We start from the raw sequence: 21,180 nt of genomic DNA, 5'->3' as shown, positions 1-21,180 counted from the left end.
TCTGAATTTTTTTCTCCCCTCATGAGTTTCTTTTTCCTGGGGCCTAGATATGCCTGGGTTTGTTTCGCTTTGATTGATGTTGATGTTATGGAATTGTTTGCTTGTATTCTAGCGTATATATCCTGTCTACTACTGGGACTTTTTAGACTTTGCGATGAATGGGATGATTAGACATTTGTATATTGTTTCTGTCTCTTCCCTGATTGAACTGCAGATTGTTGGAAGACTGATTTTACGGAGTGTACAGAGTATTCGATATAAAGTAAATCCGGACGTGATACGTGGCGTTGATTTTCAGCATTCCAGATTCCCTCAGGAAAACGAACACAAAGTAGATAGATGAGCTTAGAAAGCTAGGCTAGGTAGAATATCCTAACGAGACAAGGACGAGATAAGACGTAACAGCTATGGGATTTCATGAGGCGTGACTCGGACCAAGCAGGATACAGAAAGATGCGAGACGATAGGAGACAGAAGATGGATAGTAGGGGAGGGGGGAAATGGATCCAGAGAGATTGGATTGGAAGATTTTTTAGAATGAGACAAAGAAATCTTCATCATCTGGGTATTTGAAAGGGGGGTTCTAAATTGTCCTTCCCGCCTGGCTCGTGCTCTGGAATGAATTAAGACGTTCGCAAAGTCTGATCCGTCATGTTGTTTTTGTTTTCAGATTCATGAGACGGTTCACAACGGCTGTATGGGAAGGCGTTTAGACCTTGACCTCATCGAGACCGTGCTTCCAGAGGGTGGCGTAGGGGGTGACACCGTCCTCGCGGAAGTCAATGAGGATGTGCCTGTGGGAGTTGGTTAGCGGGTGCGATCCTTCGGGGTATGCTCGGTATTATTGGGAATGCAGAAGGCAAACGTACATAGCATCACCATCCATGGACTGGCCCATGAGGACATCGTAGTTGTCGTAGTTGGAGAGGATCTTCTTGACACCGGCGGGGGCGTTGGCCTTGAACTCATCGATGGTCTCCTTGGAGGCACCCTTCTCGGTGAGCTTGGAGAGGACCTTCTTCATGTAGTCTAAGCGGAAAATGATGTTAGTAAAGGGATTCTGATGATATCGCATTGGACTCGGTGATAGGTAATAGGTAAACGTACTCTTCAGGTGGGACTTGAAGGCGTCCTTGGAGGGCTTGAGACCCTCCTCGGTCTTGAGCCAGACGAGACGGAACTGGTCCTCAATGTCGTGGACCATGACGGCCTCACCCTCACCACCCTCATCGGCACCATCCTCAGCGGAGGGGTTGGCACCCTCGAGCTGGAAGTCCTCGTTCTGCTTCTTGAGGTACTTGCGGCAATCGCACTGGTAGAAGATCTTGTCGACCTCCTGGAGCTTGAAGGTGTCGGAGAGAACCTCGTCTCCAGAAACGATATCCTACAGAACGGAGAGAGTTAGTTGACTGCGATGATCAAGAGAAATTTGTGCAGAGACGTGTCTTTTGCATCTGGGGATGTATTTTTTTTTCTTTTTCTTTTTTTCTGCCCAGCATTCCAAGAGGCGGGGTAAAAGGGTAGAGTCGGAAAGACAGGAAGAGGCAGTACATACCGTGAAAATAATCATTTTGATAGAGTGGAAAGGAAGGATCCCAGAAGAAGACAAGAATGAGGAAAAGACAGAGGAATGGCACGGGGGCTGGAGAAGGGAAAGAAAGAAAGGAAGAAGAAGGGAAGAGATCCGCCGGAGAGGGGAAATTTGAAGATTATTATTTAGTGGCGCCGTCTGTTTTCCCACGCTTTGGTGGGGGAAGTTTTTTTAGTTTTTTTAGTTTTTTTTTTTTCTTTTTTTTCTTTTTTTTTTCCTCCGTTTTTTTCTCTCGGATTTTCGAGGGGCAAACAGCGGCGCTAAACCCGATCGGGACTGGACGACTCGTCTGGCCCTTGTGGTTTGAGTCTGGCAACCAAGGGAAGTCAGCTAACAAACCGGCTGATGGGTATTGGTGGCAAATTTGGGGGGAAAGTATGAGAAATGGAATGCGCCGTGGTGCTCGGATACTAGAGCGGAGTTGAACGGGATTGTAATGCGAATGGGAGTACGTACGCAGTATACTCAATAATACTACGGAGGAGAGGGAGACTAAGGTCGCTGACTGAGGCACTCAGGCAGCCCATGGAGAGTAGATGCCTGATGGGTCAGGCAGCATAGAATCCATTTGGAAGGCCGTCAGGGGTTACAGTACCGTACAAGAATACCTCGGGGCCTCGCCCAGACGATGCCCAGAGGTTGCCCCTCGGACGGGCAGCGGTAACCGTACCGTACGCCAAATACACTCCCAGCGATCGATCAGATATCGGCGGGCGTTGCCTTCCCGTGGTGCCACTTCTTTCACCTCAGTTCATCCAACTTCCACCCGGCTGCCATCACGTTGCTTTCCTTTGCTGTCGATTTGGATACTTAATCTCCTTGGTCTGGTGGCGACACTCCTTTTCTCTCCGACCGGATTCCTTTTCTTTCCCTCTCCTTTGTCTCAATCGTCGCAAATATCGCCCACGCTCTCCTTTCCGACCTCCCCTTCCCTGATTAATCATCGTCCTGTCGGTTCCGGCCATCGCGTCCCCTGATTGTGGACCGCCTTGGGAAAGGTTCCGATTGTTCCAGGGACAAACTTCTTTTCTTCTATATACTTGGAAAATTTCCCTCCGTCAAGTCGAGATCCTTACCTTCCGATCCACCCGACCTTCCGATTGGGACCGTCCGGCTACAATCCAAGCAGTCCGATGTGTTGATTCTCCGGAAATCCCTTTTACATCTTTTGCTTGAACCACCTCCGTCAGACTCCGGTCGTTTGCCATTTTCACCATGGCAGCTAACGCCTCCGCTGTATATGATCTCCCTCCTCTTCCGACGTACACGCTGAGCCCACGCCCCCCGCTATGGGCTCCGATTCCCGATAACATCGTATCGCTGATCCTCCCGATCGTGGCGTACTGGGGCTTATCTATGGTTTACCACTACATCGATGTCAATGACCTATTTCCGCAATACCGACTACACACCCCGGCAGAAGTTTTGAAGCGCAACCATGTGTCTCGCTGGGACGTGGTCAGGGACGTTATCCTCCAGCAGGTCATTCAAACTATCGCGGGTTTCGGTATGAGCTACTTTGATCCCCCGGAATACATCGGCAAGGAGGAATATGATGTTGCGGTTTGGGCGCGTCGCCTCCGGCTTTTGCAGCGAGGCCTGCCCCGTTTGTTGGCCTTGTTTGGAATCGACGCTTTGGGGTTGTCGAAAAATCTGGCTCTGAACGGCCATACCGTCTTGGGAGGAATTCTGGCCGGTGGTCGCTATCCCGGACTCACTCAGTCCATGGTTCTGGACAACGGCGCTGAAAGCGTGGTTCCTGCCTTTGCCGCTTGGGAGCTGGCAGCTGGCAGCTTCATCTACTGGTACTTCATTCCGGCGCTGCAGTTCGTCTGGGGTGTCTGTGTCGTCGACACCTGGCAGTATTTCCTTCATCGCGCAATGCATTTGAACCGCTGGCTGTATGGTAAGTGTTCGGTATCTCTCTCCCCTTTATCTTGACCTTTGCGTTCTGACGGTCTTGGCAGTCACATTCCACTCGCGTCACCACCGCCTTTATGTCCCGTATGCGTTTGGTGCTCTCTACAACCACCCTGTCGAGGGCTTCCTGCTCGACACCGCCGGTACCGGCGTGGCATTCCTGACGGCTCAAATGACAAACCGCCAAGCCATGTGGTTCTTTACTTTCTCCACCATCAAGACCGTCGATGATCACTGCGGATACGCATTCCCCTGGGATCCCTTGCAACACCTCACGTCCAACAATGCCGCCTACCATGACATCCACCATCAGAGCTGGGGTATCAAGACTAACTTCTCCCAACCGTTTTTCATTTTCTGGGACCGTCTCTTGAACACCCAGTGGAAAGGTGACGTCACGCTCCGTTACGAACGGTCCCGGGAGTCCGCCCAGAGAAAGGTTGAGGATGAGGCCGCTCTCGCCGCCGAAACTCAGCCCGAGACCGCAACTTCTACTCCGTCAATCGTTTCTACCGACGAGTCTACGGACTCGAGTACCCGCACTCGCCTGCGCAGAAAGACGGTTACCCTTTCGCCACGCGTCGAGGGCTTGAAGGGCTCTAACCATGGCGTCGCCAGCAGTGTCTTGTAAAAAGACCTGAATGATACAGTACCATACGCTCTTTTGTCCATCGGAATCTCTTCTACTGATATTTAATTTCTCTTCTTCTCTTTCAACAAACCATTAACGGCATCACGGTGGTTTTTATTAGGAGCTGCAGGTCGTCTCCTCGCCACTGCAGGGTTATTTCTATTGCATTTTCGCTACTCTGTGTTAATAATTGTCGGTCATGATTATCGGGTATGACAAACTTTATAACTTTCTTTCTTACACTGTTTAATATCCATACTTCATATGAGAATGAAATTCAGCAAATTCATAATACTGTTCTTGAATACTGTTCTTGCATTTTGGAAGGCCCTTTTCCCCGGACCCTGAGCATGAAATTGATTACTATATGCACCCCGGACATGACTAAACCGGCTCAGGAAATATTGCGATAGCGTTTTGTTTGAAAATGGCTGCCTTTTGATATATCCAAGACAAATTATACAAAGATATACACCCCGTCCAGCTTGGAGGAAGATCACTTTCGGAACTTCCTCAACAATCCCCCCTTTTTTGGTTTTTTGAGTTGGGGATTTGGGTACTGGATGTCCAGGTCTTTGCACACAATTTCCCAGGTGGTAGCTCGACGGGGGTCTTCATCTGGTGAGCGCGAATACACTGACTCAGAGTGTGCCGTTGGACTCACCAGTTCACGATATTCAAGAGCAATACGCTCCGCATCATCCTGTATGCTATGGTACGCTGTCTCAGCATTTGCACGGAGAATGCTCAGGGGACTAGGCTTGTGTATGACTTGCCTCCAATCGACGTTGTCTCGCGGATTCGAATACTCCCAATTTCCGCTTCCTCTTTTGCTGCTACCAGCGACTGATAAAGAGGGCTTGCGCCTTTCAGTCGCACCATAGGGCGTGGTGGGAGAAACATCAACGGGGGTACCGGCGACGTATGAAGGATACGTGCGCCTTCCAGTCGCACCATAGGGTGTGGTGGGAGAAACATCAACGGGGCTACTCGTGGCCGATTTTGTGACAGACGTTGGCTTTGCGACAGACAAGGGACTGGGTGTGACCACGTCAGGCTGCATGGCAAGCAGGCTAAGCCTCGCATCCTCGATGTTTTCAGTTCCTGTCAGCCCGGCATATTCTGCGATTATCTCCTCGAGTAGAGCCTCGCTGGGCGTCGGCTTCCTGGACGCCCGTCTCCCGTCTAGCGTCTCGAATCCGTCTGTATCTTCCACGGCGGTCTCGGAGCTCGACGACTCGACAGCGGTTGGGCCGCTGATTGCCTCGGATTCCCATCCTGCGTCTCTGTCGGATTCCCGTCCTGCGTCTCTGTTGGAATCCCGCTCTGCGTCTCTGTCCCAGTAGACAAAGATCGTCTCCCGATTTCTATAGTTGTCGTCAGGATCGCCTTCATCTTCACTCTGGCCATATCTAGGTTTACCTCTATATTCCTTGACCGCCAGTTTTCTCACGGCTTTAAAGGCATATGCCATCTGGCCACTCCGATAGAATAATTCGGTATAAAGACTCTCGTGAGTGTCGATACATCTCTCGATGAACGGCAGCAATTGCGGTGGCCGATGAGGCCTACGGTGTTTGGCTCGCGTCCTCGTCCGGCTTAAGAGTGTTGTGCGAAGGTTTTGTAGCCAGATTGGTGTATCTATGATCTGCGCCAGTATACATGTCTCGCAGCCGTTATGCTGATAACAGGCATTCATGCGTTCCATGTACCCTCGGTACCGCCGATCAGAACACCATAAGCCACGAATCCCTTGAAGCTCCGTCAGAAGTTCCCTGCATTCCGAATCCATCTCGCCGGTGTATCGCTCAAGCTTGCTCAAGTGCTCAGTCACTTCACGCTTAACCAGTCTAAGGATGTGGCCGATCAAGTAGGGGTTCAAGCCGTTATGGGGCGGACACAAGATGGCTGGTTGCAGCAGGGAGTTGGGTACAATCCGGATGAAGGCATGGCGGCGGAGGTCCCAGGGAAGCTTTTTAATTGCCTGTTTGATCCCGGCTTCATCCTGAGGAACCTTCGTGCGTTCCTCTAGGGGTACATTGTCCATTTTCAGCACCTCAATGAGCAACCTCAGATGCTCTTTCGTCAAATCGCCGATTGTCAGCGGGTAAGTCTGCTGGATTGAAGCCTTGATTGCCCTCCGGATAAAACACATTTCCGATCTCCTGCGCATGATGAAAGCTGAATTGATGGAAATTGTCTTGTTGACAGGAGGTTGAGGTTCGTGAGCTCGGTAGAACTGCGATGAGTTGATACAGTGCCTTGTGCTATGGCACTGGCTTCGGCTTCAAATTTTCGATGTCTTCTCTTCGTTTTCTGAAAGTTGATACGCGCAGACGTATGATCATGGTATCTGGAGAATGAATATATTTGAGGAAATTGAAGTTGACAGGGGAAGAAGAGAGCTCAAAGAGCGCGAACAAACAAGCCCTTTATATTCATTCATGGGCTTTCATATCGACCGCATTTTACCGGAGGTGTCCTCTGCTATAATGCAATTATTAGGACCAATAGTTTGTGCGTGAACAAAGAAAAAGGAAAGACGCCGTTACAAAGGAAAGATTGGAGATCGCGCTTCCGGGATGCTTTACGAGTGAGCACCGCTGAACAGGCGGATTGCCTTGTATCCTTTGTTTCCGCCTCATTCTGCCCTGTGATGCGAAGGAAGCAAATAGCCAAACTGCCAGATATCGAGGAAGACACTTGCACTTCTCCTGGAAAGAGAGAAGAAAGGAAAGCAAAACACGGTATTATCCACCAGGCCAATCGTGAAAATCTAGTATTCAGATCGTTGACATTCAATGGCTTTCGACATTCAGGTGCTCCAGGACATGGAAGATTACGTATTGTGTCATTTAAATCTGCTTGGAAATTCCACTAAAGCCCTGAATGTTGCTTTGTTATTGAGGAACAAAGGCACAAAGACTCATTCATAAAAGGCAGATCGGTGATTCTTTCCGCGGAAAGTCGCAACGATGGCCGTGAGAAGTGGGAAGGAACCGGCAAAGCCACTCTTTCAACATCCCTCCAAGATTGAATGCTCAATTATCCATGCTCCATTCAAACACTACAACTCCATACGCTCTTTTATCTATTTCAACCATATTGATACTTTCAGCCACTATGGATCCCATCCCCATCTTCACTGCCTCCAGACCTACCGACACACAGGACCCGCCGTTGCCCTACACGGCCTCTCCATGGAGGCTACTTCTCAGTGACCTTAGACTGGCTAAGCAATTCTACCGGCATATACCCCAGATGTTTCGTCCGCTCAGGGATTCGGACGGACCAATAGCCGAATTGAATCTTACGTGGGAGAACCTTTGGGTTATCCTGGTGCATATCATTCTTATATTTTATCAAGTCGGTTTCTTAATATCACTACCCGTTCTCAGTTTCTTTTGCCTGATGCCAGCACCATTTCTTCTGCCTTACATCTGGTTGGCTTTCAAAGTGAATAAGGTTATTTGCAGGTGGACTTTGAACAGGGGGGACCGGATTTTGCATTCAACGTACATGCTCCCGGAGAACCCCCCCTGGCCCCGGGAACATGAACGTTGGATTTTCCTGAATGGAATTGCAGTCGGGCAAGTTGGAACCTTTCATCCCTTTCTTCAGTGGTGGATTGTGGGCAGCTAACATGGAGACTTTCTTTGCATCACTGGCAGAACCCACTGGATGCAGAACAGCCTCAATCGGCTTTCTCAGATATTTTTCCGGCCCGTCAGAGGAATCCATACTCCTACGTAGGTCTTTGGCTCACAGTACCGCAGAGTCTAGTATCACGGCTGCTAATGCCCCGTACAGGGCGGGAATCGTTTTCGATTTAATCAAGTGCCTAATTCAAAGGAATTTCTGCTATGCGACGCAAGATGTCCGGGATGCGTACGAGATCATCAAAGAAACACTTTGGGACGACGGTTGCCACAAGTTGATTCTCATTGCTCACAGCCAGGGAGGCATAGCGACAAGTCTTATCGTGGACTGGCTTGTGGGTGAGATCTCGCAGGGGCATCTGCAGAAACTGGAAATCTACACCTTTGGCAATGCGGCCAATCATTTCAATGATCCACGCCGACTGTTTCCAGGAGAAGACGGCCGTGTCGGGGAGCCTCGGCCCAAAGACCGCGGACCTGCAGCCGGTCAGTACCAGAACGTTAGTCGTGTACTGCACGAACAGGGAGAGCAGCAAATGGCAAACGTGGGAAGGGGCCGAGGATTTTCGGTCCCGGAAAGGGGACAACAAACGGCTTCACCACGGCCACCCGCTCTCGAAGTAATCGAAGTCGGCGCACCCATGTGGCAACGCGCCCCATTTATTGAGCATTACGCAAACTCAGACGACTTCGTGTGCCTGTGGGGAGTTATACATTTCATCCGCATGAGAAATCGGTACCTTGGTCATTTGTTTCTGAGGCAGAGTCCCGGCCACCTGTTTGTCCAGCACTACCTTGATCCTATGTTCCCCCTTGATAATGGGGAGGTGACAATAGGAGTAAATGATTTCTTTCACTTGGTAGCAATGGCACCCATCAGTGCCTTGGAAAGTGAACGCTGTGGCTGGACTGATCCGGGCTGGCATCTCAGTCGCTTATGGAGATATCGAAACGGCCGTTCGCCGTTGGATCATTATGGACTCTGAGCAGGTCATTGGCTATTATTAGTAAACTCAAGTTACTATAGTTCTTCTCACAAATAATGGCATTCTCGCTTGTCTCTTGATTGCGTGTCTTGTCTCGCGATAAGTAAGTATAGATAACGCCGATAGATAGGGAATTCGGACGGGGTATCGTGCAATCACACGCGAAGCCCCGACACTAGACAGCACTAGTTGAACTCCAATCTCTCCAGCTCCCAGCTGATTGAACGAAGGAGCCGAAATTGATTAATGGCGCGTGTTTTGCTATACGCCGGTGCAATTGCATCATGGCCGGGGATGACTAAGCCAGCTGCCGCTCGTCGAAATTTGACTCCGACGATTCCGCCCTTTGGATGTGTCTGCCCCTTGTCGGTCCTGCCTGTGCTCGATAGCAATCCATACGCCACTGAATCTTCCTCTGATGCAGGAGCACTGACATTTAAGAAGTTCCGGCTTGGCTGCAAGCTTATGAGGGCCGATCCCGCCCGTCACTCGCGCTCCGTGGAGGCATTGGCCATTGAGACTTCCCGCTATGGAGTCCATCTATGGAGCTCCCCAGCAGGCCATCTTCCTTTCAACATGGCAAGCCGCGGGAAACGAGCCCATTTCTACCCTCAATGGTGGGCATATGCAGAGGTTAGATTAACTCAATGTTCTCTCTCTTCTCATCTGCAATTGCTAATTCCGCATCGCAGGCAACTATGGCGCTATAGAACTCAGCAGCTCTCGGCTCTGATAGCCGGGGGCAATCTGCATGTAGTCGTGCTCTTGGCGTCGTTGATCATGGGCGTCATGTCTGTCGTACTCCGTTATGTTGCAGATTTCCGCAGATCGAAGCATCGGCTGCATCCGGAACCTGCGAATGGCGGTGGCGGGTCTGAGATTCTGCTCCCGCTGCCCTATGCGGTGGCGCATCTGGTCGCGTGTATCGTGGCTTGTGTTTTGGGCTGCGTTGAGCTGCAGTATGGGAGTGGCTGGCAACGAGCGCTTCTGCTGAGTTATTTGGTCGTGCTGGGGTTGGTTCGACTGGGGTGGAAGAATAGGGACAGCCGGGTCCAGCTGTATGTCCATATGAATGCGATCGCACTCGGAGCCTTGATTCTGGGGTTTCTGCAGGATGTGGTCCCCATGGTTATTGTGGGCGCGACGTATCGTCCAAGAGCGACCGCGGCGGCCTTGTTGGGTTGTTTGGCCGCTGTGGTGGTGATTGCACTGGCTACTCCTCGACCGCGTCGGTCTTCTTTCATACCCGACTCGGAGACTGGAGAGCAGCTGTGGATTGACGATGAGACGTCTCCAGAGGAAACGTGCTCTCTCTTCTCGTACTACTGCTCTTACGAGTGGATCACCTATGTGATCCTGCGTGGATGTCGGAAGGATCTGACGATGGATGATTTACCGCCATTGCCGTCGTACGACGAGCCATCGAAATGGCTGAAGAAGATCAAGAGGCAACGTCTCAAAGGCGGGAAGACGTTCCGAACGCTGTGCAGGTTGCTCAGGACCGAAATCAAGACGATGATGTGCTGGTCGGCGACGACGGCGGTGGTGGAGTTCGTCGCCCCGTATGCCATGTTGCGATTGCTGGCTTATTTTGAGGAAGAAGAATCGGCCGTCGTGCATCCTGCGTTTTGGATCTGCCTTTTGTTCGTCGGACCCATGTTGCGATCGCTCTGCTACCAGCAGTATATCTTTACAGCTACTCGGCTGCTTGTCCGTGTCAATGTCTCGTTGGTCCAGGAGATATATCAAACTGCTATGAGATCGTATATTTACGACGACTCTGTGGATGTTTCGAATGCCGACAAGAATGCGAAGTCATCGCGGAAGCCGGGAGATACGTCGAAGGGGGCGTCGAAGTCGAGCCAGGCTAACTTGACTACCTTGATGTCGTACGACGTCGACGCTATTTACAACTCTCGGGATATCTTCCACGTCTCTGCAGCTGCTCCGATCTCCATCACGATTGCGCTTGTTTTTCTTTATCGGATTATCGGGTGGCCGTCATTGCTTGGAGTGCTGACGCTGCTGCTATTGACTCCCCTGCCTGCATTGGCATCTCGCCAAGTGTCGAAGATCCAACGCTCGGTCATGCAGGCTACTGATGTTCGTCTGTTTAAAATATCCGAGTATCTCAATTCCATACGGACATTGAAGTATTTTGGATGGGAGCATGCGGCTATGGACTCAATTAACGGTGTCCGAGGCGTCGAGCAGCGTCGCCTTTGGAGGCGGAGTGTTTTCGCTGCGACCATCTCAATGGCTGGAGATCTCTTGCCGATGATGAGTTTGCTGGTGATGTTTTCAACCGTCGTCCTGTTCACCGACCTTCCTCTGCGAGCTCCGGTTGCGTTCACGTCGCTGTCAATTATGGAGACTTTGCGTTCTCAGTTCGTCTGGTTGTCAAATGTCAGCCGATACACTGCACAGGGAGCAGAGTCTTTACGACGCGTGGACCGATTCTTCGACACCGCAGGCGAGATTAAGCGGCACCGCGATGGGCCACTCGAACTCAACCAGGCGACCTTCAAGCGAACGCCTATTGCTGCGTTCAGGCTAAAGGATATATCGATTCACTTCAGGCCCCGGGCACTAAATGTCGTGACGGGGCCTACCGGAAGTGGCAAGACCTCGCTGCTTCTCTCGTTGCTGGGCGAAACTGTTTTGGAGTCCGGCACTGCATCCTGTCCACGCGATGTTGCTTATGTGCCTCAAGCCCCCTGGCTGCAGAATGATACAGTTCGTCAGAATATTCTATTCTACAGCCCATTTGACGAGTACCGTTATAATCTTGTTGTCGAGGCGAGTGGTCTGATCCAGGATCTTCGTCAACTCCCAGATGGGGATCTAACCGTGGTCGGTGAGCGAGGAACGTCGCTTTCAGGAGGCCAGAAACAGCGCGTGTCTCTTGCGCGAGCTTTGTACTCCCACTCAAGCACGCTTCTCCTGGACGACATATTCTCTGCCCTTGATACGCATACGACTACGCTTGTATATGACAAGTGTTTCCGCTCCGGCTTGCTCTCAGACCGGACCGTGGTGCTTGTCACACGCTATCCAGCTGCTCTTCAAGACGCTCAATTGACCGTGCGCTTGGAGCATGGGAAGGTGGTTTCTGTCAAGTCCGCTACGAGTGTCCTGCCGTCTGCGCTGCCGACGCCATGCAGCACTCCTGGGCCGGGTACAGGCACATCGACGCCGCTCAATGAGCCACAGAGGGTGGAAACCGAAGATATTCCGTCAGAGCCTATGTCCAACATTGCACCAGTAGTTATTCAAGATCCTCAACCCGTAACGAAGGGTAGGCGCTTGACCAAGGAAACGGCTGCGACTGGGCGGGTTCCCCGCACGATGTGTAAGTTCTCGTTGCTGCGATACTTGTATATGATGCTGATTGCTGGCGAAAAGTCTTCCAGTACATGAGGTTATTCGGTGTGCCACTCTACGCGCCACTCGCGATCCTCGTCACTATCACGGTGCAGCTGGCGTATTTTGGCATCACATATTGGCTTTCTATTTGGACCGGCACTTATGAAGAAGACGAACACCCGAACTCCATGTTCTACCTGGCGGTATACGCCATCGCGATCATTGTGTTTCTCCTGTTGCAGCTAACTAATAATCTGGTATATCAGTATGGCAGCTGGGTTGCTGCTAAGAAAATGCATCAGAGACTAGTGACAGCAGTCCTGTCTGCGCCGATCTCCTGGTTCGATGAGAATCCGATCGGACGTGCAATAAACCGCTTTGGAAACGACACGAGATCAATGGACACGGTACTTATCGACTGGCTGCGGATGTCCATAGAAAACGGGCTACGCTTTCTGCTGCGAATCGCGAGCGTTGCATCCATCATGCCTATCTTCGCTCTGCCGGCCGCCGTGATCTGTACTGCTGGCTTCGTGATCGGGGAGATGTACACCCGTGCTCAAGTCTCCATCAAGCGTCTCGTTTCGATCAACTATTCTCCTGTGTTCTCCCACTTCACCGACTCTCTTGCCGGCTTGAGTGTGATCCGCGCTAGACATGGTATGGACGAGGTCTTTCAGCGATTGTTGGCCGAAAGATTGGCCGTTCATGCTCGCTCCGCCGAAACGCAGTACAATTGCAATCGCTGGGTCTCGGTTCGCTCCGACTTCTGCGCCGCCTCTGTGGCCGCTGCAGCCGGATGTGTGGCCTACTTCTGGTCGGGATCTGCAGGGCTGGTGGGATTCTCGTTAACCAATGCCATTGGTCTCAGCCAAACCATCTTGACTCTAGTACGATCCATGAACGAGCTAGAGGTCGAACTCAACTCGTTCCAGCGCATGGGCGAGTACGCCAAAATCGAACCCGAAGAGCCTCTCACAGACAAGCAAGCCCTCGCTCATGCCGTCCCCGCCAGTTGGCCGGTCTCTGGACGGGTGGAATTCCACAACGTCTCAGCTCGCTATCACCGCGACGGACCGGACGTCCTCCACAGCGTCTCCTTCGTCGCGAATCCCGGCCAACGAATCGGCATCGTCGGCCGCACTGGCAGCGGAAAAAGCACCCTCGGTCTCTCCCTCCTCCGCTTCGTCGATCTCGCCAGCGGCCGAGTCACCATCGACGGCGTCGACATCAGCACCATCCTCCTCAACCGCCTCCGCACCAGCGTCACCCTCATCCCGCAAGAACCCGTCTTATTCTCTGGCGACGTCCACTCCAACCTCGACCCCTTCGGCGAATCCAGCGAAACCGAACTCCAGTCCGCCCTGGCCGCATGCACCTCCTCCATCCACATTCCCGAGGGCCCAGCTCCCAGTTCCGATGCCCACGCGGCCGCAAAACCCACCACCCGGCCACTAACGCTCGATACGCCGGTGGCCGCGAACGGCGAAAACTTTAGCCAGGGCCAGCGCCAGGTTCTCAGCCTCGCGCGGGCCATGTGTCGTCGGTCCAAGGTTGTTTTGCTCGACGAGGCCACTGCCTCCGTGGACCATGAGACCGACATGCATATGCAGCGGGTCCTGAGGGGGATGTTTTCGGACTGCACGATCATCGCGATTGCGCATCGGTTGCGCACGATTATGGACTATGATCGTGTGCTTGTTATGGCGGATGGGGAGATTGTTGAGTATGTTCCTCCCCCCTTTTCTTTCTTCCCCTTTGTTTGTTCCGAGTGAGGTGTGAATGCTGATCTGGAAAACCTAGGAACGACTCGCCTGCCAACCTGGTCAAGAGACAAGGCGTGTTCTGGGATATGCTACGTAATACCGGCGAATATGAAGAGTTGATTCAGATGATTGAGGGAGGCGAGGGTTCGTCCTCGGGATGAGAATAGACATGAACATCGTGAAAATATTTCTGGGACATAATGATATATATAGGGGGATATACAATGCGATCACGATATGAAGATTTAGTAAGTTATTAGTTTTGGATTCCCAAGCGATGTTATTATATATAGCCTAGTTATCAGCTTTAGCTTTGATAGTATTTACGTTTTATAGAAAAAGCCACCCATCCCCATCAAAATGCAAACTAATCACTCCCCCAAATAACCGCCTCCTTCGTTCCCAACCTCCCACACCCCCTCCACTTCCCATGAAACAACAAAACATCAATCCTCTGACTATTATACGCCGTAAACTTCGGCCTCCCGCCACCATCATCAACCGGCAAACTAATCGCAAACGCATCGAACCCGTTCTCCCTCTGGCGATTCACAGCCCTCGCGACCCCTAGCGTCTGATACACAGGGAACGCACCTTCCTCTGTCGGATGCAGATCGCGGAGTCTCTGTAGCCAGTCCTGGATCTGGTACCCTAGAACAGGGTTCTGGCACCGCAGGAGAGCCGCGAGCAAGAGGCCCGAGAAGCCGATGGTGTAATTGTTTCGGGTCAGGGAGGTGCGGAGATCTGTGCCTTGGAGGACGCGGAGGAGGAGAGAGATGAATGGTTCGGAGGGGAGGCATTCGGTGCCGTGGTGGTGCGTGCTGGATGGGAGGGTGGATAGGAAGGAGGGAGAGGTCATGATGCGGGCGATGAGGGCGTAGGAGAAGTTGAGGGCGGAGTCGTGGGTGAGGAAGGTTATGGGGTCGGTGTTGGGATTGGTGTTATGGTAGATGGGTTGCTCGGAGGGGGGAAGGTGGAGGAACCATTGGTCGAGGCGGTGGGATTGCTCTGCTAGGAGTTGGATGGCTGGGTCCTCGGGCGTGGAGTCTTGGGATATTGTGCTACGAGTCCAGTGCTGAAGCGCGGCTTGGAAGTTTAAGCGATGAGATTCGCACATGATGCTGAGGATGGTGACACGACGGTCGTGGAGCGAGGCGCTAGTTTCGTTCAGTGCTTGATGTAAGACGATGGATGGGAGCTGTTGATGCACCTCGATGGAGCTGAAATAGGCACGGGCCCACCAAACCACGAAGCGAACTTGCATCCAGGCAGAGAGTAGTGGTTTGAACTCGGGGGTTGTGACTGTGTCGTGAAGGTCGCTGAAAATGTTCGACAGGCCCTGGACATGGCACGAAAAGCCGTGTAAGTTTCCCATCGAGGACTCGATGTATGCGAACAGAACGAGAACTGCCAGCGCGAGTGTAGCATTGGCCTGGCACTCGACTTGATCTAGAGTAGTGAATCGTTTGATCGCCGAGGAATAGTACAGCTGGCTTCTTGTCTGGTGGATAAGGCTGGGACTAAACGGGCCCATGGACGTAGGTGACTGTGCTCTCTGCTCCGCATGGAGGCGACTCAAATTACAGGACGACAGCGCCAATATGGCGTCTTTCAACATCCCGCTGTCGACAATGAGCCGGGACACGGAATGGAAGATTGGATGCAGTGCCGGGAGACATTGATCTTCCCAGTATGTGGAGTAGAAGATATCCCTCTCTGTGTGCTGCAGAGACCTTATCAGGTCCAGATTTGAGATCTGAGTGTCCTCTGCGCTTCTAGGCTTGGGTGATATATCCGCCGACGACTGTTCGGCCTCCGGCGACACACGCCCTGTAGGCCCAGTCACCACGCGGAATCTGAACTCTGGCCCTCGATCCTGGCAGACCTTCCCTAGCCTAGCGCATGTACCGCATGTTGGCTTTCGCTCATCGCACTAACTGGTGTTAGCTTTTGCTGGACAAGGATTTGACATCAGTGGCGAGGGACCTTGGTTTTTCGTTGGCGACAGGGTTGACAGCCTGTGCGCGATCGGACAATGTCTGTTTTCCTGGGCCTCGGTGGCACAGGCCTGTACATCTGGGCATGACCTAATTTCCTGCTTGTTTGTTTCTCGTGCGTAGTATTTCACATCCTCTGGAGGGGGCGCAGTTGGGAGTCAAGAAGAAGAAAGCCGAAAGAAGCAGAAGTCAAGTATAGACAGCCACTAATCCTGTTCAGGCTAGCGTCGCTCCCGCGCACCGGATGGGGTCTAGCGTCACGTGGATCCACTTTCTCTATAAAAATAAAACCATCTTCTAAGCGACAACTTCTACTACTAATAGCATCCAATGGAGACTCCAATCAATTTGATGACGGCGGTATTTCTACATACTTACTATGCCTCCTTCCTCTCAGTCAGTCTCACAGTCAGATCATCGCCATTCTTCGTCGGCATCATCCCTGGAAACGGGTCTCCCTCAGCCCACCGCGGAAACTTCTGCCCAGGCAACATCTCGATGTCAAAACGATTCAGCAGCAGGGCAACAAACAGGAACGTCTGCTGCTGGGCCACAAAACGGCCGGGACACTGATTCTTGCCACCGCCGAATGGCTTCCAATTCCGACCCATGGTCAGCTTGTTGCCGGTCAAAAATCGGTCCGGGTTGAAGGCCTGGACGTCGTCGCCAAAGGCGTCCGGGTCATAGTGCAGTTGACGACTGGGTACAAGCACTCGGTTTCCTTTTCGGAGCATTTTACTGCCGACCATGGTGTCTTCGGTCAGGAAGCGGAACGAGGCGGCGGACGTGGCCATGCGGAGAGTCTCCATCCAGATGGCGTTGAGCTTGGGACAGTTGTTCTTCAGGTATTCGAGGTCGACGGGACCGTTGCCGAATGCCGGTCGAGTTTCTTCACGCACGATGTCGATGAGCTGGGGGTTGAAGAGGAGGAAAGCGAGAAGCCAGAAACAGGCTTTCCGGGTGCTAGTGTTGCTTCTGCATGAAGTGAGCATCTTGTCTCTGATCAAAATGGGCGGCAGAATCAGAGGTCACCATACCCGATATAAATTGGAACCACCGTCGTGGCCATCTCGCGGGTGTTGAATCCTAACGCCTTCATCTCCGTCTCCATCGTGGTCATCCACCACGATCCGTCTGGCCGATTCTCCCGAGGTGTCTCGAACCATTTCTGAATCGCATCGATAATCCCATCTCGTGCCGCATGCGCCTTGCGCGCAAACGGTGCCGGAATCTCATACAGAATCTGCCAGCTCCGATCCTCCAGCTCGAGGAACGTCCAGACCAGATCGGGGTCGATCTCGCCCAGGCGCTTACCAAAGTACGTCCGCTGGCCCGCGTCCACGAAATAGTCTGAGACAAGTTTTAGAAGCTTCACGTTCACCCAGCCGTCTCCAGAGGCTGTGATGTACCGCTTTCCTGGAAGCCGATCCATCCGCACAGCATCTTCCAGAAAGTCCTTGAAGATGGCAGTGAATTCCGGCAGATGACCGCCCGGGAAAAGCTGCATGCCGTGGAAGTCATGAGTCTTATCGCCGAGCGACCTGCTTTCGATATCGCCGCTGGAAGGAGGAGCGCCGTACAATCTGTCCAGCAGTTCGTCACTGGCGCCACAGCTTCGGATGAACTTGCGCACAAAGATCTCAAAAGACATTGTGGTCGTGTTCTTGTAGATCTCGGCGCTGTCGCGGGCGGACGTCACCACGTAGATTGTTTGACCCATGACTTCCACGGCGTAAGACTCTTTGGAGCCGCGGAAGTATTTGCTGCGCTGGTTAGTATCGAGTTGGATCGTTTGTTGACACAATGCATGATAGACTTACTCTCCATTTCTCAGCAGCACATATGAGTTATTGAAAAATGCCGCGGCATGTCCTGTGCAAAAACCTTTAACATCTACCCCCAGAAATATATAAGGGCCGGAATCTTACCAACGATTGGAATCCAATAAGGAAGCTCCTTAGGATCGTGCGGATAAAGTCTGGGACGAATCACGAACCTCCAGAAGCGCCATACCAGCAGGGTCAGACAAAGACCGACAATTGGGAAAAGGTAGCTATTGCTGGGCACTAAGGCGACAGTAAGAGATGAAGCCATGATTCACAATGCCGCTTCAAAGCAATAGATATACCTACATGTCGGGGTATCTACAGCCGCAGGTACCGTCCTTTTATTTCTGTCATCTGTGGCTCCTGGAGTTCTCGACCGTCAGCAAGCTGAGAGGCGATGAGAGGGTGAACGTCATGCCACGCAGAAGGATCTAGGTGATTAGTAACCCCGTGTTCAGATCTTGTCTGAGATTCCTTGGTCTTTGGGAGTCATAGACTAACCTACAACGGACCAGTAGATTGGCCAGGAAGAGAACAAGAGGCACAGTAGAGTCATGCTGCGTACGAAAACCAACCGATGAGTGGTTTCTGATAACAAGATCTAATCCAGTGAGCAGGCTGAGTTGAATCCTGGGAGTATCAAATTGCTTACAGGGAGAGCCAAGTCAGGATTGCTAGGTGTCAGCAACCAAAATAGAAGTTAATATTCAGCCTGAAATCATGCCTCGACTTGGCCATACAGTTTTCTCGATTTTATAGACTGGGAAGTTTCTAATAGAAGCCCAATCAATCGACACATGCACCGAGGCAAACGTATCCGAGCCGCGATTTGTCGATCGATTTTGACTGATTAGTTGTCAGCCTGATCTCCTTGGTCTGGTAGCTTTGTTTACGAGGATCCTGACCTTCGTTCCCCAACACCTTAAATAATGCCCTGCGGCTTTCAATTCTTGTCCATTCGCAAAATGATTTCAGAACGAGACGCCTCTCGAGCCGATCAGTTTGAATGTTTCAGATCACCCGTTCTAACCTTCTGGTATCCCCATCGGCTACGACTCCAAAACACTGGAATTTCCTGTGCCTCTGGGCAGCCTCGCCGTCACCAGCCTTGCCATAATTAACTTCGCCTCGAAGGTAGTCAGAAACTAAACGCCGAAGTTATCGCGCCAGGACACGATGCTCGTTGAATGGCTTGTCTCAAGCCTGTAAGCACTACTGTAAGGTCGTGCTATCTCTGACTCGAATCATCTACCATAGCCGAGCTGGAGTGAACCGGGTTCGCTATAGGCGGTATATACACTTTTGCTGGAGGGTATTTCGTCACCCACCATCAGACCATTTCCCGCATGCAGGACCTTGGTTAGACGTGGAAGGATCACGCTAAAGCTGACTTTTGGTACCTGACCCTGGAGCCTTTCGTGCTTTCCATGGAGGCAACCACAGCCGTACGTATCCCTGCCCGGGATTGGTCTTGTCCCAGAGTCTCCTCGTCAGCGGCTGATTAGTACTCGGCTTAATGGGAAACTGTGCCATCTCACGGCGTGGATCATTCTCGTATAGTCCCCTACTACTGTTGCATGCAGATGTTGGTCTCGATGAGCCATCTCTACGGCGTCTGCTGAATACGCCAGGAGAACCATGGGAGATTACTACCGTAAAGTCTTATTTTCGGTCCGAGGCGCACTGCTGGGGTATATTGCTTTGTGAACACGTTGGAATTTTGATTCAGGCTGACAAGAGCTTCTCCATGCGACACGCCGTTATTGGTCATTTCGCAGTGGTCGTAGCTGCGGCAATAACCCTGGCAGTCTGAAAAGAAACTGTGGATGAACTTGACATTTTCTGAGTCATTCGAAAGGATCGACGTTAGTTCGCCTTGGTCAGAATAACAGAGTCCAGTATAAACACTAACGAACGGGCTAGAAGGCCTGAAGGCGAGCAGGGATCAGCGAAGAGAGGAAGCGATCCGTCGTAAGCGCTGGAGGAATGCTGACAGCCTAAGGAGCGAATTGTCAGAAAGGATGGAAGAACACAGCATCTTATAAAATATCCATTGGGCTAATGTGCTCTGTGTGTCACCAGAAAGCAGCTTCGACCCTCCACATTACCATGATTCAACTACCAATCTACATATCCGGAGTTCTCGTTCATCTCTACATCCTCACAAAGCTCTGCCTCCACGCCGCAACCTACCTCTTCCCATCATCAATCCATGAGTATCTCTCCACCACTGAAGACCACGAATCCTGGGCCCTGATCACCGGTTCCACAGCCGGCATCGGATTCGGGTTTGCACAAGAGCTTTGCGCGCACGGATTCAACGTCATCATCCACGGAAAAGACGACCAGGAACTCCAGGATGCAGCGGCCCAACTCCGCAGCGCCTTTCCCCTGCGGTCTATCCGCACCTTTCTCTTCGATGCCTCGACCCCCACAGCCTCGCTCGCTACATCCCTGACCCCCGTCCTGCAGGACATCTCACTCCGCGTGCTCGTCAACAACGTCGGTGGCCAAGGCGGCCAGACTAGATCGACGTACCAGCGTCTAAGGGACTTTTCCAGTGAAGAAGTGACGCGTGTCATGAACGTCAACGCACACTTTACTACGCAGCTTACCCGCATTCTTCTTCCAGTGTTATCGCGTGCGCCGTCCCTCGTGCTGAATATCTCGTCTCTCTCCGCTACAGGTCTACCGTACCTTTCTGTCTACGCTGCTTCCAAAGCATACATTGACTCTTTCACGCGCGCATTGCACGCCGAGATGCGCGCCGAGAACATGCCCGTGTCCGTCCAAGGCATCATCTGTGGGAACGTTCAGAGCGACGGCCATCCGCTCGCGGAGGGGTGGTTTGTGCCGACGTCGAGGGGCATGGCGCGCGCGGCGCTGCAGCGTCTGGGACCAGGATCAAGACACAGCCCCGGTTTCAGACTAGGTTATCGGCCGGTTCTGGTGGCGGCCTATTGGCCGCATGTGCTGCAGGCGTGGGGATATGATATTCTGCCGGAGGCGGCTCGGGAGTGGATTTCCATTCGGGTCTTGAGGGGGTTGAAGGATGAATGGGAGAGCGTGGACAGGAGGGTGAGATGATGAGGGATCAGGGATTGGCGTCAGCTGCCGTAAGCCCTAAGGAGTGGGATACGGGGAGTAGTTTCCATGATTATCAATTCTGACTCCATGGTTGACGAGGATTAGATAAAAAAAAAAAAAAGAGATCAGATTTATGCTGCACCCTGATGAAGGAGTGTTTCAGTGACCCGGGATTCTCAGGTCGGACCAGAGAGCAAACGGGCTGAAAGCAATTCCTCAGAACTGTCCACATACGCATGATATCTTCTCTTCAACATACCCAGGTAAGATCATCAGTACGCCTTGTCCCATCTGATATCAGCAAAATGCCATGGATCCATGCATCGGAATATGCCTTATTGACCTGCCGAT

At 52.0% G+C, this 21,180-nt stretch overlaps 9 protein-coding genes across 9 annotated transcripts; 5 read left to right on the top strand and 4 right to left on the bottom strand.

The window, feature by feature from the left end:
• Positions 1-374: 374 nt before the first annotated feature.
• Positions 375-1,570, bottom strand: P170DRAFT_503445 (translationally-controlled tumor protein; the record flags this gene model as incomplete). The annotated part of the gene is made up of 4 exons (XM_024854203.1): positions 375-794; positions 870-1,029; positions 1,108-1,384; positions 1,556-1,570. 4 exons carry the CDS (start codon positions 1,568-1,570, stop codon positions 710-712), a joined length of 537 nt encoding a protein of 178 aa, XP_024699878.1. The 3' UTR covers positions 375-709.
• Positions 1,571-2,012: 442 nt separating this feature from the next.
• On the top strand, positions 2,013-2,687 carry P170DRAFT_288455 (uncharacterized protein). Its single transcript, XM_024843226.1, has one exon. The coding sequence runs from the start codon at positions 2,128-2,130 to the stop codon at positions 2,566-2,568; it is 441 nt and encodes a 146-aa protein (XP_024699877.1). The 5' UTR covers positions 2,013-2,127; the 3' UTR covers positions 2,569-2,687.
• sur2 (sphingosine hydroxylase) lies at positions 2,688-4,296 on the top strand. Its single transcript, XM_024843227.1, has 2 exons — positions 2,688-3,497; positions 3,559-4,296. The coding sequence occupies exons 1-2, from the start codon at positions 2,807-2,809 to the stop codon at positions 4,140-4,142; spliced, it is 1,275 nt and encodes a 424-aa protein (XP_024699876.1). The 5' UTR covers positions 2,688-2,806; the 3' UTR covers positions 4,143-4,296.
• A 342-nt stretch (positions 4,297-4,638) lies between these two features.
• P170DRAFT_480327 (uncharacterized protein) lies at positions 4,639-6,315 on the bottom strand (the record flags this gene model as incomplete). The annotated part of the gene is made up of 1 exon (XM_024853768.1): positions 4,639-6,315. One exon carries the CDS (start codon positions 6,313-6,315, stop codon positions 4,639-4,641), a length of 1,677 nt encoding a protein of 558 aa, XP_024699875.1.
• An 871-nt stretch (positions 6,316-7,186) lies between these two features.
• P170DRAFT_513733 (uncharacterized protein) lies at positions 7,187-8,801 on the top strand. Its single transcript, XM_024855144.1, has 3 exons — positions 7,187-7,732; positions 7,814-7,891; positions 7,953-8,801. The coding sequence occupies exons 1-3, from the start codon at positions 7,194-7,196 to the stop codon at positions 8,785-8,787; spliced, it is 1,452 nt and encodes a 483-aa protein (XP_024699874.1). The 5' UTR covers positions 7,187-7,193; the 3' UTR covers positions 8,788-8,801.
• A 362-nt stretch (positions 8,802-9,163) lies between these two features.
• P170DRAFT_513732 (putative ABC multidrug transporter) lies at positions 9,164-14,110 on the top strand. Its single transcript, XM_024855143.1, has 4 exons — positions 9,164-9,420; positions 9,480-12,139; positions 12,193-13,879; positions 13,957-14,110. The coding sequence occupies exons 1-4, from the start codon at positions 9,317-9,319 to the stop codon at positions 14,078-14,080; spliced, it is 4,575 nt and encodes a 1,524-aa protein (XP_024699873.1). The 5' UTR covers positions 9,164-9,316; the 3' UTR covers positions 14,081-14,110.
• A 165-nt stretch (positions 14,111-14,275) lies between these two features.
• P170DRAFT_392911 (Zn(II)2Cys6 transcription factor domain-containing protein) lies at positions 14,276-16,058 on the bottom strand. The gene is made up of 2 exons (XM_024846001.1): positions 15,906-16,058; positions 14,276-15,852 (listed from the first exon to the last, which is right to left on the bottom strand). The coding sequence occupies exons 1-2, from the start codon at positions 15,993-15,995 to the stop codon at positions 14,287-14,289; spliced, it is 1,656 nt and encodes a 551-aa protein (XP_024699872.1). The 5' UTR covers positions 15,996-16,058; the 3' UTR covers positions 14,276-14,286.
• A 190-nt stretch (positions 16,059-16,248) lies between these two features.
• Positions 16,249-18,036, bottom strand: P170DRAFT_440820 (cytochrome P450). Its single transcript, XM_024850172.1, has 4 exons — positions 17,845-18,036; positions 17,737-17,788; positions 16,954-17,679; positions 16,249-16,891 (listed from the first exon to the last, which is right to left on the bottom strand). The coding sequence occupies exons 1-4, from the start codon at positions 18,008-18,010 to the stop codon at positions 16,294-16,296; spliced, it is 1,542 nt and encodes a 513-aa protein (XP_024699871.1). The 5' UTR covers positions 18,011-18,036; the 3' UTR covers positions 16,249-16,293.
• Positions 18,037-19,536: 1,500 nt separating this feature from the next.
• Positions 19,537-20,866, top strand: P170DRAFT_288371 (estradiol 17-beta-dehydrogenase 12-A). Its single transcript, XM_024843225.1, has 2 exons — positions 19,537-19,607; positions 19,666-20,866. Exon 2 carries the CDS (start codon positions 19,804-19,806, stop codon positions 20,827-20,829), a length of 1,026 nt encoding a protein of 341 aa, XP_024699870.1. The 5' UTR covers positions 19,537-19,607; positions 19,666-19,803; the 3' UTR covers positions 20,830-20,866.
• The last annotated feature ends 314 nt before the right edge of the window (positions 20,867-21,180 follow it).

This window comes from Aspergillus steynii, assembly GCF_002849105.1.
Source record: "Aspergillus steynii IBT 23096 chromosome Unknown P170scaffold_9, whole genome shotgun sequence".
Lineage (NCBI taxonomy): Eukaryota > Fungi > Ascomycota > Eurotiomycetes > Eurotiales > Aspergillaceae > Aspergillus > Aspergillus steynii.
The sequence above is the reverse complement of the archived record's forward strand: the minus strand, read 5'-3'. Positions and strand labels throughout refer to the sequence as shown.

Bases quoted from the DNA above. Each gene is read 5' to 3' on its own strand.
- P170DRAFT_288455 (XM_024843226.1), top strand. From the start codon at position 2,128: ATGCCTGATGGGTCAGGCAGCATAGAATCCATTTGGAAGGCCGTCAGG.
- sur2 (XM_024843227.1), top strand. From the start codon at position 2,807: ATGGCAGCTAACGCCTCCGCTGTATATGATCTCCCTCCTCTTCCGACG. The intron at 3,498-3,558 runs GTAAGTGTTCGG...CGGTCTTGGCAG, and splicing joins TTTGAACCGCTGGCTGTATG to TCACATTCCACTCGCGTCAC.
- P170DRAFT_513733 (XM_024855144.1), top strand. From the start codon at position 7,194: ATGCTCCATTCAAACACTACAACTCCATACGCTCTTTTATCTATTTCA. The intron at 7,733-7,813 runs GCAAGTTGGAAC...CATCACTGGCAG, and splicing joins CTGAATGGAATTGCAGTCGG to AACCCACTGGATGCAGAACA. The intron at 7,892-7,952 runs GTAGGTCTTTGG...TGCCCCGTACAG, and splicing joins AGAGGAATCCATACTCCTAC to GGCGGGAATCGTTTTCGATT.
- P170DRAFT_513732 (XM_024855143.1), top strand. From the start codon at position 9,317: ATGGAGTCCATCTATGGAGCTCCCCAGCAGGCCATCTTCCTTTCAACA. The intron at 9,421-9,479 runs GTTAGATTAACT...TCCGCATCGCAG, and splicing joins AATGGTGGGCATATGCAGAG to GCAACTATGGCGCTATAGAA. The intron at 13,880-13,956 runs GTATGTTCCTCC...TGGAAAACCTAG, and splicing joins GCGGATGGGGAGATTGTTGA to GAACGACTCGCCTGCCAACC.
- P170DRAFT_392911 (XM_024846001.1), bottom strand. From the start codon at position 15,995: ATGTACAGGCCTGTGCCACCGAGGCCCAGGAAAACAGACATTGTCCGA. The intron at 15,853-15,905 runs GTCCCTCGCCAC...AACACCAGTTAG, and splicing joins GTCGCCAACGAAAAACCAAG to TGCGATGAGCGAAAGCCAAC.
- P170DRAFT_440820 (XM_024850172.1), bottom strand. From the start codon at position 18,010: ATGGCTTCATCTCTTACTGTCGCCTTAGTGCCCAGCAATAGCTACCTT. The intron at 17,789-17,844 runs GTAAGATTCCGG...GTTTTTGCACAG, and splicing joins TTATTGGATTCCAATCGTTG to GACATGCCGCGGCATTTTTC. The intron at 16,892-16,953 runs GTATGGTGACCT...CACTTCATGCAG, and splicing joins GTGGTTCCAATTTATATCGG to AAGCAACACTAGCACCCGGA.
- P170DRAFT_288371 (XM_024843225.1), top strand. From the start codon at position 19,804: ATGTGCTCTGTGTGTCACCAGAAAGCAGCTTCGACCCTCCACATTACC.